A 13,736-nucleotide genomic window follows, 5' to 3' on the forward strand; every position below is an offset into this window, starting at 1 on the left:
CATTTGTGTCTGTCTGGTGATGGAATTTAATGAGTATTTTCAATCTCACAAGGTGGCAATCTTCAGGGAGATATGAAAGATGAGGCTCCATTTTAACTTGTCAACAGAAAGGATTTGTGTAATAAATAATTTTTATTAATCAACAGCAGAAGTAAGCAGTAAGGTTTCAGCTATTCCAAGTAAAAGACTACCATTGAGTTGGGACTGAGACACTAGAGCACATTAAATCTCTGGATTACTTTGGAAGAACTGTTACTTCTGCCTACAATTTGTGAAATACATCTGATAGGAATTTCAGCACCATCAGTGTTTGTTAGGTTGTTGCAGCTTACTTAGAAGTACAAATTTTATCTTTTGGGCTTTGGTTTCTCAGTGCTACATACAGCCTCTCAGTAGGTACTATCTTACGGAATAGGATGCTGTGCTGAGGAAGAATGTTATAGAATCAGAATAGTTTGGGTTGGAAGGGACATTGAAGATCATCTAAGTCCAACCCCCTGCCATGGGCAGGGATGCCACCCATTATACCAGATTGCTCCAAGCCCCATCCAACCTGGCCTTGAACACTTCCAGGGATGGGGCATCCACAGCTTCTCTGGGCAACCTGTTCCAGTTCCTCACCACCATCAATTTTGTCCTATATCTAATCTAAATCTACCCATTTTTAGTTTAAAGCCATTACCCCCCGTTGTATCACTACAGTCCCTGACAATGTCCCTCATTTGCTGACTAGAAGTGACAATGTATCTCCGATGTTGTAAAATGGATGATATAGATATTTTAGGTATTTCAGTGACTTTATAACCTTAAACTGTTATATCTTGGAAAATATTTCCACACTAAATTGCATTGGAAAGCTAATGGAAGACGAATCTGGCATCAGATTGTGTGGGAAATACATGAGAGTATTCTAGTAAAATATTAATAACTGCCAATTCAAGCTGGCAATCCAGGAGGTGCTGTTACATTTTTTACAAAGGGAGCAACTTCTGAGGTATCAATCTAAAGGAGTTAGCAATAATTTAGGTAGGATGCAGTATCTCTAACATACAGACTTCATTTTCCAAGGTACACAGCTGATAATTAAAGTGAAATCACACCAATGGGTACAAGGCAATCCAGCAGTTCACAGACTCCAAAAAGGGCCGGTTACCAATGATTCTTTCTTCAGTTTCTCCCCATCTATCTTGCACAACTCTCATATTCAGTATATACCCATCTATGGACTCATTCTGTTTTAGCCTCACAAAAAAACTGATCCAATGAAAGAAAGCTTTCTGCTGAGTTACTGAGCTAAATCAGCTCCCAGAGAGGTGTAAAAATACTAAAGAATGCAAAAGAAGGGACAGGAGTGAGGAGGACTTCATAGTTGGTGTCTAAAAAAAAGGAAAAAGCTTACCTTGCAGCATCAGTGAGCTGTTAGGAGAGTTTAGTGGCTTATGGAACACTTTCAAACACCTAAATCACTTGTAATATACCTACAGTAACCATTTAAAAAGTCCTTGTTTAGTGATTTTGTTTCAAATCCATCTTACAGCTCAATCATACAGGCTGCCTACATTGTGACTGAAGGTAAGTGTAGTATAGTATGGGAGTATCTGAGCTTTAAACAGATCTGGCTGGCTTGTTTACTGCCCACAGCCTCATCCACAAGAAGCTCGGTACAGGTGGAAGAACCAGAGCCCCAGAAACAATCTTTAGGATTCATTTAGTCCGTGCCCTGTGCTAAGGCAGGATCAATGCTACTTATTTCATTCTGACAGAGGTTTGTCTCATCTATTACTAAACACCATCAATGATGACCTCACTGAAAAATCTAATTAGTGCTCCATTTTCGTTACTATCAACATTTTTTCTTATGCTAACACTGAACCTTTCTTGCTGGAAGGTAAATCCATTTCCTTTGTCTTACTAGCAAATACACGGAAAACAGATTTTTCCTTCCTGCAGAGGCTTCAATTTTTATATTTTTAGCAGATATCGCTTCTGCCTCCTCCTTTTCCATTTAGTCATTTGTTGTAATTCATACTTTCTAGACCTCTAAAACAGTTTCATTACCTCCCTCCAAATGAAAGGAGTTGTTTACCTGGAAGACATTGGAAGTACTTTTTTTTTTTTTTTTTAACCTTTTTTCCATAAGATTATGACACTGTTGATTTGTGGACAGTTTGTAGACCTCTGTAACTCACAGATCCTTTTCTGCAAAACTAGTGTTCCTCATCTTCATTACTGCTAAGTGCAATTTCTTGTACCTGACTCCAATTGAACTTAATTCTATTTTGCAGTTTGTTTCTCGATTTTGTCAAAATAATTTTGAATTCTTTTCCTGCCCTCCAAAATACTTGCAGTGACATCCAGTACTCAGGGAAGCTGATTTTCTTATCCAGGTCTTTAATGAAATAGCACCGACATCAGAGGAATAGAGAGCAGACTGAGAACAGACCATTTCAGCCTGTCAGACATTATATCCTATTTTGGCAGTAAACTTTACATAAATTTTCTCTGAGGAAAGGTTTTCAGTCAGTGTATATGAAGTTTTTGCAGATTATGCTTTCTTGGACTTCTTAGGAGAGGTTCATATGTCTGAAGCATTACTAGACTATCAGACCTGCTGTTGTCTCTCTGACTGCTGTTGATCACTTTGTGAAGAGCAATATAAAAGGCATTAAATTCTGACCTTTGCAGCATGTACAGTAAGGTTTTTCAAAACGTTGCCTGTAAAGTATGTCTGTGCTGATGTGTGTACTCTCACAATTAGATTGCTATTGACAGTGAATCTAGCTCTTAAAGCTAATTGCTGTATGCCTTCAGTCTGCAGTGCAGTCAGACTTTAAGCAGATTCCTGTACGTTAATTTTCGTTATTACCAAAATGCTTAAAGCCTCCCAAAAACTTTTCAAAAGGACAATCTTATGCAAAGTCACTATACTTGCTCGAACAGTAGGTGACAGTCACTGAACTTGTTTGTTGAGTGTGTGACGCTGAGATTGTTCATTTTCTGCACTTTTGGTAGAGCCCAAGGCAGCATACACTGTGGTGCCACTTTCTGCAGATCAACTGTGTTCCCAACTGTTTATCAGCCTATGTAACTGACAGTGTATACTTACATCATTCCCAATCTGTATCGCTTCTGATCGTCATACAATATAAAAACTGTTCCCTGTTTTTCCTGTTAAATAGAAAGACAAATCAGTGTTAATTATTCCTAAAATAGTGATAATTATAATAAATAGGTTGTACTGGGACAGTAAATTCATAGTCATATCTAAGAAAGACTAGTTTGGAATTGTTTGTGATGGATTACTGCTCAGTAAAGAAGATTGTTGCTCTACGTATTGTACAGAATACAATACATTAACTTTATATAAATAGATTACATTCATCAGAGTCTATTTGATGGCGAATATTTTTGATTCAGTGCAATAGCAGATGGTCATAAGTATCTGAAAAACTATCCCTTTACAGTTATTTTATCAAGAGACAATTTACCTTCTAAAAGCGTTACACTAACTTAAATTGAAAGACATTGAAAATATTTAGATTTTCCTGTTCTTGAAGTTTGTACTTTACCTTAGATACGAACAGGACATGAACTTTCATTAACCTCTGCTCTAGTTCATCATGGGCCTGATACTGGTGACAGTGTGGTCCGCAGCAAAACTCAGTTGGATTTTTAGATGCGCATGGCGCTGTGAGTGGTCTTGTGAACAGGTGCCATCCCTGGGGAGGGTTTACTGACAAAACGTGTAAAACTCTGCGTTTCCCAATGAAAGCCCGTGCCTTAGGATCTGAAATCTCTATCTGCTGTTCTGTCGTTCATAACATCTTCTAAACCCTTTTACGTTTTATTCTTTTCTTTGTATAATTCTGTTCATAAGCCTTAAGCATTTTATATTATCATTTTATATTATTATGGGTACAGAACTGTGTGAAATGGCCATATTATCGCCAAGTGCTCTCATGAAAACTCTGTGCTAGCAGTGTCCTAAGTCCAAGCACAGCTCCTGTCTGACAGCCTTAATCGTTTTTACCCACAGAGCCACCCAAACAAACCAGCCAGGACAGCATTCTCTCTGCAGTCTCCAAGGGAGACACTGCCTCACTCTCTGTGGTGTAAAAAAAAACATGGTAATGCTCTTCATCCTTGGCTGCTTCCAGTCAGAAGCCAAAAAGCAGGTGATGTATCTCAGTACTGCAGTTCTTCAAGACTCAAATCCCAGCTAAAGTAGGCTAAGTGTTATAATGTTAGCCTAATTTTTAGGGAAACTGCTGAAGACTTTTATGCAATTTAGAATTCATTAATTAGCATCATGAAAACAATTTAAAATCAATTCAATTCTGATTTACTCTTACAAGTCCTCTTGAGTGTAACTCTAGAGCAAACACCTTGCTCTGTTTTTAGTCTAATAGAACACTTGAACGTTGTATTATGCTAAACAGTACACTTGAACTTTACATTGTGCTAAGTGGTTTCACCATATTAGAATTTACATACAAAAATTATGCAGAGTGAACATCACGTTTTCTAATCTTTCCTGCTTATACCTGGAGGTCAAATCCAACACCGTGAGCTTTACACATCTGGAGGAGAACATTATAGTAGATTACGGAAAGACTGGAGTGCCTCAGCTGACTGCTCGCTACGGCACAGCGGTTGCTTCCTGGAGAAGGCTGAAGAAAACAATACAAGATTCTCTGTTTTCATGACATTTTATAACAGAAACTAACAATTTTCTATCTAAATTGACAGTTTTTTCTCAGTTGCATTCATGTAAGCATGGAGTACGACCATTGACTCCTTTTGGAGGATTCCCTGTTCATAGCAATGTGCATTGACCATAGGCATTTCTACGCAGCAAAAGTAAATCCTTACCTTACACCGTGCATAAAACTGTTTATCATAGGTGAAGTCTACAGAATTACTTTTTATGAGCCACATCTTGCCATTTTCACAACTTCACTGGCAGCTAAGCCCTGTGAAATCGTTCTAAGTGTCTATTGTCAGGACCCTCTGAACCCATCCTGCCCTGCAGAAGGCTATGTTGTTCTAGAGCCAGCTCTTCTCGGTAGCAGGAATTCTAAGGTGAACAATATGTAGTTTCTGCCACAGGATAAAAGGTTTTCAACAGTTTCTCTAAAGCCAAATTTCAAGTGTGTTTCTCCAAGATTGAGGATGTAATTCCTGTGAGTAGCATTTTTCCAGCGAGTCTTTGAATAGACCCTGCCCAGTGCCTCCAAGGAGCTATTCAGCTGATACCAGCAGAGTGCATGCTATGGATAAATTTCAGTGCAACATTTGAGTTTAAACTCGATCAATGCCCAAAAGAATAGAGATGTTGCATTGCACAGAACTGAATAGAGCTGTTCTCCTAAAACGAGCCTTTCCCGTGATCTTTTAAATACCGGACTGTTTGTTCAGAGTGGGGATACTGCACATTGAAGCATGTAACTTACAGTATTTTTTCTAAAATGATATTTGTTTTGACATTGACTCATTTAAGTTGACATAGTTGAAATCCTTATATAATACATCTCTGCCTGAAAATTAATCATGTTTATAATATTCTGAGAATTAATAACACCCATTGCTCAAGTCATTAACTTAAAAAAGGAGCTTCCAAAATCTGTTCTCTGCAGTAGGGGACCACAAATAAATGAATGCTTGATAAAATAATCCAAGTAGCAGTTTAACAAGCGTAAACTTGAATGTGGCTGCAATAACACAGAACTATTGTTTAAGGGTTGGCATCAGGTTGATGAGGTGCTTATTTCAGCTACAAAGCATGCATACACATGCATAATGAACTGCAGTATGAATTATTAATGTGTTGCTTATTTAGCCTCATCTGTCTAGAAGATAATGTATCCTAACTATAATGAGTGATTGGTTTTGTACATAATTACAGTAGCAGCAGTATCTAGGAAATTTGTTCTTTCAAAGAAGGATTTCTAAAAATAAAATCATCACACAAACTGAGTTGCTGCTCCATTTTATCAAAATCAAACCTACTAGGATTGAGAATATATAATAAATTAAAAGGGACAGAATCATTATTAACATCATAATTTTACACAAAGTGTTTTACTTAATCATTCATTACAGATCATGTGCTGTAAAAGCATTTGTCTCTTGGTTTGTTTGTTTTTTTCCCTAAAGATACTTTCCAGACAGAACAGTATCTTTGTAGTTAACTCTTAAGGAGATAAAAACCTCAGAATTAAAGAAAGAAGAAAAATAAAGGATACGGTGACAATTTATGTTAATTCTGACAGAATTTTAATTAAAAAAAGTTGCTACTTGATTACTTTTCATTTCTAAAACTTGTACTACTGGGACTAATCATATCTAATTTACTTCTCTCCAACTAAAAGTGGTTGCTTGACAAGAACAATAGATCAAGAGCTCATTAACCTCTGAATTGCAGCTCCACGACATTTTTGGAATGGTGCTACATTCCTGCTCTTCGTACGAAAAAAGGGAGTTGGGACTCTTCAGTCAGGATGTGTGAAACCAGCATCTGTCTTACATATATATATATATGTACATACACGTGTTTCTTATTCTCTGACTTTTCTAAAGCCATTTTTCCCTCTAAGAGGGACAGTCTAGGTTGAGAAGCCGTATTAAGTCCTGCACCAATAACAAAACTAATATAACAGATCACCAAGCAAGAGTCATATGTTAGCCATGCTTCTGTGACAGTGTGTTTATATGGATTTCAAAGCAATACACAAATACCATCTTATTTAAATTCATGTGTGCAGTACCCATGGAGAGCCCCAAGCGCACAACACGTGGCACTGAGTGCAGGTGAATCTCACCTCTCAACAGAAGGCAGTAAGATCAAGCAGGGGAGACTCCAGGGCTTAGCTCTCTTGCTTTGCAGTGCAAACAGACGCCTTCCTTGGGCTTCTTAACTCTGGTCCAGAGAGAGCAAGCAACAGGGAGTATGGCTGCATAATCCTGCTTAGGGAACTCACCTCAGTTAGGGCACTATGAGTTTTTCCTCCCTGTTCAAATGGCTGTGTCCATAATTAATTCTGAATATTAATACTGATTATTAACACCGAACAGTTAGATGGCTCCAGCGCTAAGCAGAACTGAATGAAGATTCTGAGAACTAACATTTGGGTTTAACTCAAGTGAGAGCTGGGAGGGATTTATGTGTTCAGATCCTTCTGTGGTTATAGCCCTGATTGTTTCACCTTCAGCTTTGTGCACAAAGGCACAAAGCTGGGACAGAACTTCAGTGCTCTCACTTCTGACTCCCAATCAGAGCTCATGAGCTGAAGGCTCATATTTCTGCTTGACTGCTTTTAAGTAACTCCCATAGTCAGAGCAGTGCTTTCACCTCTTTCCTTTTCTTGCAACGTTTAACCAACAGAGAATTTTTTATAACTTGAAAGCTATGTAAAGGATTTAGAAGTTAGTTGCTACCACAATTCAATGTTTGATAAAAAAGAGATAAATAATCAGGTACCCCTAAACATCCAGAACCTTTCTTTTAATTTCTAATGTGATAGTATCCTGTTTACTTTATTAACCTTCTAAAATCTAAAAGTAGCAATTTTGTTATTGAGTTCCTTCAGAGAAGTGATCTAGGACAGATTTTAATTTTGCAGTAATTTATATTAATAATTTTATTTGTAAACAAATCACTGCTTACAGTTTTTGTCTCCTTATGCTGAGTACATTGGCTTTTCATTTTCTTTGATCCAAGAGGTACTTCAAAGAGGCTAGAGCGACAATCCAGGTTTCCATCTGTCACATACAACATGAGCTGAGTCAAGGCCAGCTGGTCACTATAGCAAAGGTCAAGGTCTGTTGCCCATACCTAATCAAACAAAAACAGGTGCATTAAAAAACAGAACAAGAAAGGTGAAACCCAGCAATTGTCATCTATGCCTTAATTTTTGTGCATGCTGATAATGCATACTTATGGTTTCCTTGTGCTGGGGCATCCCTTCCAAACTGGAACAATCAGAATTCTTAAGTCACTTCAAAAAATAAATTCTCAGTGAAAACTGAAAGGCTAAAGAGAAAACAGCTACCTGTACTACCAAGATTTTAGCAAGAATTAGAAAAAGTAAATGGATAATTCTGTGATTCTGTTATTCTCCAGCCAGGGAACCCAGCCATGGGTGGCAGGTCTACCTCAAGGTGCAGGGGCAACCTTGAGGCTGGCCTTGCAGCTAAAATCACGGCCAGTCTGCAGCGCATGAGCAGCTGCATTCCTCAGCCTCTTGGGCTTCTGGGCACGCTCGGCGTTTGCCGGTGCAGATGAATACAGGCAGGATGTTTGTGCCCAGCTTCCCAGGGGCTGAGGCTTGAAACCCAACTTTGCTCAGGGGGAGTTAAAGCACCATGTGGAGCCAGTCCAGTTATACCCAGGAAGTCTGTGCAAAAGCAGAAATCTAAGCGATGCCTGGACCTACAGCTGCTACCCCCAACATGGCACATCCATCCTGTCCTATTACGTGCTATCACGTACAACAGAGAGGTTGTGGAGTCTCCTCCCTGGAGATCTTCACAAGCTGCCTGGACGTGGTCCTGGGCAACCTCTCCGGGTGGCCCTGCTTGAGCACCAGGTGGACCCAGAGGTGCCTCCAGCCTCAGCCGTTCCGTGGTTCTCTTTGCTGCACCGAGTCTGTGAAATCCCGCAAGCCCAGTACTAACAACAACAATCAGCCCAAGAACCTGCGATATAACCACCACTTGATGGGTCGAATCCTCACTGCAGTGAGATAGGGAAGCACTGTGCCTCCTGCAGCTTCACTGAGCACAGAGGCAGCAAAGAAGCCCCTTGCAGGGGGGTAGCGTGCTCCCCTGTGGGTAGCATGGCCAGGTGGAAGGGATGCTCATCGCACTCACATGCAGGCAATGGTAAAGGTCTCATATCCTCCATAGGATAAAGTCTCATATCCTCCATCCCATATCCTCCAGAGGATTTCAAAGCATTAAAGCCTGTGGAATTCATGCAAGATTTGTGGAGCCAGTCCACACCGAGGGCGTAGCAGAAGGAAGCACCGTGGATTGCTCCTGCAAGGCTCCTCCGCCCCCAACAACCCGAGCATGGTTTTACCCATGGGTTTTTCCCTTTTAAAAAATGCTTGTGCCTACTACACCAATGAGAAATGTTAACGCACGCAAATATCTGCCCTACAGTGAACCCCTTTAAAACAAATGTAGCAGCGAATGACTTGAATAAGCCTTTGAATGTTAAATGGCATCATTATAAGGATATTAAGAGGTCAGGCAGTCAAGGCCTCTTGGTAAACTGGAGTTAATTTCTGAATCATATTCACATAGTAATGCCCTTTTTATAATGGTGAATAAATCACATCAGTAACAGTTGTTAATAACTAACTGCCAAGTATCTGTTGCTGTATTAAATATCCTATTTGTCAACTTAAATATTTCCTGCTGCATGGTATAAAATGCAAATTGGATGCAAATAGCTGGCTTTACTTAGTAATAGGGAATGTTCCCCAATTACAATGCTTAATTTTCTTCAATAATTTATTCTTTATCATCATTTCTGCAAGACAGGAAGGAACTTTCATATCAATTTGTACTTTTCCAGTATGTGCCAACCTTTCCAATAACTAAGTGGTAATTTTAAACCATGAATGCAGTGAAAGTGCTACATTAATTCCCATAAATATTATCAACAGATCAGTAAAAGCAAAATGTGCCTTAAATCTTGTCTGAGCTGTATTTTGGATTCTCAGTCAAAGCTTTTCCCCCAGAAAGAGACGGCCAGGCTATGTGAGAAGAGTAGGGACAACTGAAAAGCCTGGACATCCAAGGACTGTTCACCAGCTCAGGGAAAAATGAACTGGTCACTCTTAATCCAGACCCTGATACTACATCTGCATTGCTCTAGCCTCAAAGTCAATACTCACACTATCTGGGAGCTTTGTTGCTGCACGAGCAGAGGGGCGGAAGGCAAGTTAGGCTGCAAGCGGACCACAAAGTGGCTGAGATGCAAAACCCATGAAAGCTAACCAAAGATGTGGTGTGACAGTAGTGTATCTGCACTGTAAGTGGAAGGCTTGTGTTCTGGCAATGTGTAGAGAATGGGCTGGCATTTAACAGCAGATAAAGAATTAGAAAATGCAGCCTGGCAAACATAAATAGTCATTATCACAAGCCAAATTCATTACACCCTGATAGAGACACAGATAAACCACACAGAACGTGGGATAGCACATATATTTTGCAAAAGTTACTCAACACGTCGCATATTGTCACTAACTAAAATTAAAGTACGTGCCAATGGCATTGCTTTAATTTCCCATCTAGAGAAGAGTCCCATTAATTACTTGTGTGATACATTTCACTTAACCTGAACAAAAACCCAGCATGCCAACCTGGCTCTAACGCCCGACTGCACCTTCCTAGTCCCTGAGGAGGCACAGGGAGCCCTACGGGATGCCCCCTGCACAGGGACATAGCTCCAGCATCATCCCTGCCCAAGGAAGGGGCTATAGCACACAAGAGGAGAAAAACCTCTTAGCATTGCAAATTTCGTGCTGCAAATTATAAGAATGGCCAAATTCCAGTTTGAGGAGTTTCTGTTCACTTTCAGAGTGCACCAGTTAGTTGCTTTGGACATGGCTTCATCATCTCAGTCTTGTACCACTGCCTACAAAACTAATGGCTCACATCAGCAGGGGCGTCTGATGGCCCAGCTGCGTAAAAAAGGAAGGTGCCCTCCCCTATCCTGCCTGCTACTCTCTTCATTAATACCTACTTAAACATCAGTCACAGTTACATTCTACACTGGTAAATTCACCGTGGTTTTGGCTTTTTGAAATACTGGGTGTGGGTCTCCCCAGCCCCGAGCACAAGGGGGAGGAAGGCAAACATGGCTGCAAGCCACCTGTCTGCCTCCTCGCATTCTGGGCCGGAGCCGGAGGCTGAACCACCCCTACCGCAAGTTGAAGCAGCCAAATGGTCATTAATGTGTGCCAGCTGGGATCACCCCCAAGGATGCTTTTGCTGGCTCGGGAGTATTGCAGAACACTACACTGGAGCCATGTCCCTTTCTGCCCTGGATATGTCCCAGACCATCACTAAAGTGCGGAGAAAGAAGAAGGATCAGATGGCATGAGATTCCAGCTTTAACCTAGCAGGGGATTCCCTTTTGCCAGGGAAATCCAGAAATAACCTTTAAATTCCCTTTGTACTGGTACAGAAACAGGAAAGGCACAGGGCCTGGGCAACTTTATGTTCGTGGGATATGAACAGGATAATTTTTTCCCCATTTTATTAGTACAAATGCAGGCCAGATCATTAGTAGCTAGCTGACTGAATTCTTCAGTGGAACAATTTTGAAGTCCCATTCAGTTTCTGAAGGTCATAAGTGTTCTTTGCAAAATTGTACCAATCAACATCAAGCAACATTTCCTGTAGTCTCAAGCAAGGATGGAAGTTCAGCAGGCCTGAGTTTGGCTGGTGGAGCCATGTGAAGACAATTGCTGTGCAGCTGCTTATAGTGCTCTTATTCTGGAACTAGGCAGTGGACATCTGTTTGCTGGCTTTATCAGCCTGGCACCTTTCACCAATAATATATCAATACATGTTCCCAAATGGAAAGGGGTAGCTCATTATATCATACTAAGCACATGTTGACCATATTGAAGTTAGCAGGCGTCCCCTGAGTGTAATGACCTAAAATTAATTGTAATAAACAAAGAAAAAAGCACCAGAATCCTTTATATCTGCATCTAAAGAATTCTAATTAGGTGGGCTCAATAGTTGATGACTTCTCATTTTTTGTGGAGAAGTTACCAGACTCATGCCAAACTCACGTATTTCCACTGCTTTGCAAGTGTTGTTTTACATGCAGACACTAAGCTAAATCAGTACAGCTGGAGCTGCCATCAACTGCAGACATGGAGAAGAGCATAAAGTGAGAAAAACATCTAGGGTTAGAGTAAGAATGGAGTAGAGTCATACATTATACATACATAAGCAACTCGGGCAATATAACTTAAACATACCTATTGCTCTTTCTTCTGCTTCTTTAGCCATACTAAAATGTCAGAGCACGGGAAGCTCTCAGCTTGGCTGCTCCTTCCAGTTCTGCAGTCCTGATGCTGCTGGCCAGGCTTAATAAAGCATCAAGCAGGGTGTGAGCAAAGAGGTAGGCACAGAAAGGAAGTATGGTGGAGAAGAAAGCGGCATTAATAACGGAGGCACCAATCACCCCAAAAAGAGAAATGACTCCTCAGCTGAAAGAATAGGCTCTGTGAAGGACACAGGAGACTTTCGTAGCAGAGCTGATGCCACAGCTGGCTCCTCCCGCAGCTCAGAGGCACAGCACTGGGCAAGGAGGAAGGAGTACCATTTACAGACCTCCAGCACTGCTCCCCGCCATCACTGGTATCAGATTGAAGGCTTCACCCGTGTGCTCACTGGTTCCCTGCATGCTTTGTAGCACTAGATCGTACATGGCAAAGGAAAGGGCACTCATCATTCCTGACCACTCATAACTGGGAGAAGGAGCTCAGGCAGGCTATTAATGTCTGTGCAAACAGTGAAATGTTAAAACAGCTGAAAAGAAAAAACAGTTGATACAAATGTCAGGGAAGGAAAGGTGAGAGTGAAACTACATGAGGTCTGCAGAAAAACTACACAGCATCAGATAACAGAAGTGAAGAACAGATCTTGATGTAGTTTCTACCACTCCGTAGGGTTACAGCAGAGCAAGGAAAAATGTTTTCCAGCAGGGTTTCAGTTTCAAAGGGAGGGCTATCCTCTCAGCTCAGCACTGACAGAGCTGTGAAACAAGCAGGACGTGACATTTCCAGCAGACAACTAAAAAATCTACTCCTAGGGATGTGAGCCTACTGAAATCTATTAAAGGCTTTTCATTTTGTCTCAGAGTAGTAGCTGTTACTGCAGCCTATCAAAAAAACAAACAAGCAAAAAAAAAAAACACAAAAACCATTTCTTAGAAACATCAACCCATCTCCACCTTTGTGGCATTTAGTCTTTAAAGCAGTCCAACAGCTCCACAGAGCTAGCACAGGCAGAACAGAAGACCTAGCAAACTTGCTTCTTAGTTTAGGCTGTTCTCTGAACAGGCTAGAAAGTTTGTTTAGGTTCAACTCTAATACCATCTTCTGGACTGCAACAAGTTTTCCTTCAAAGTAACATAAAAGGAGTGCCAAAAGCTTCTAGAATGCCTTGAAAGTCTGAGCTGGGGCTTTGTATGTGTGTGTGTGTTTTAATGAATATATTTCCACAGTTTATAAAGCAACATCTGTGGAGGTCAGGCAATTAATAACCAGCTGAATTATCATTTCCTCCAGTAAATCAGAAGCCATCAGAAGCAGGCCTGTGCAAAGTTCAAGTTTAAGTAAAGCTAAAAGAGTGACAGAATCATAAAAGTTAACAAATAGCTAATACTTCAGTCCATCCTCATTATCCGAGGATATACAATAAGTGCATTTATGCAATCATAGGTATTTAACATCACATCCTTACAGGACTGCATGGCAAATAGCATAACATTCACAGCTTTAACAAGAGACTTTGGGACTTCCAGGACACTTACGTGTTCAGAAATCAAACTGGAACAGAGCCCACTTGTGAAGTCTAGAACTGCTATTTGATTTTCAAACAACAAATGAAAGTTCAAAGGTAATCAGATCTGTGTTTTTATACTGACTTAGAGTCAAAAAGAAAAAGTAGAGGCGCTAGGTAAGATTTTAGACCTCAAAACA

General features: G+C 40.5%; 1 protein-coding gene across 1 annotated transcript in view; it reads right to left on the reverse strand.

Annotated features, from left to right (window-relative positions):
• Positions 1-13,736, reverse strand: part of IQCH (IQ motif containing H) — a 70,751-nt gene that overhangs the window by 3,158 nt on the left and 53,857 nt on the right. The window contains 3 exon segments of the mRNA XM_048046202.2: positions 3,107-3,168; positions 4,545-4,670; positions 7,667-7,834. Coding sequence (XP_047902159.2) covers positions 3,107-3,168; positions 4,545-4,670; positions 7,667-7,834 — 356 coding nt within the window.

This window comes from Anser cygnoides, chromosome 11, assembly GCF_040182565.1.
Source record: "Anser cygnoides isolate HZ-2024a breed goose chromosome 11, Taihu_goose_T2T_genome, whole genome shotgun sequence".
Taxonomy (NCBI): domain Eukaryota; kingdom Metazoa; phylum Chordata; class Aves; order Anseriformes; family Anatidae; genus Anser; species Anser cygnoides.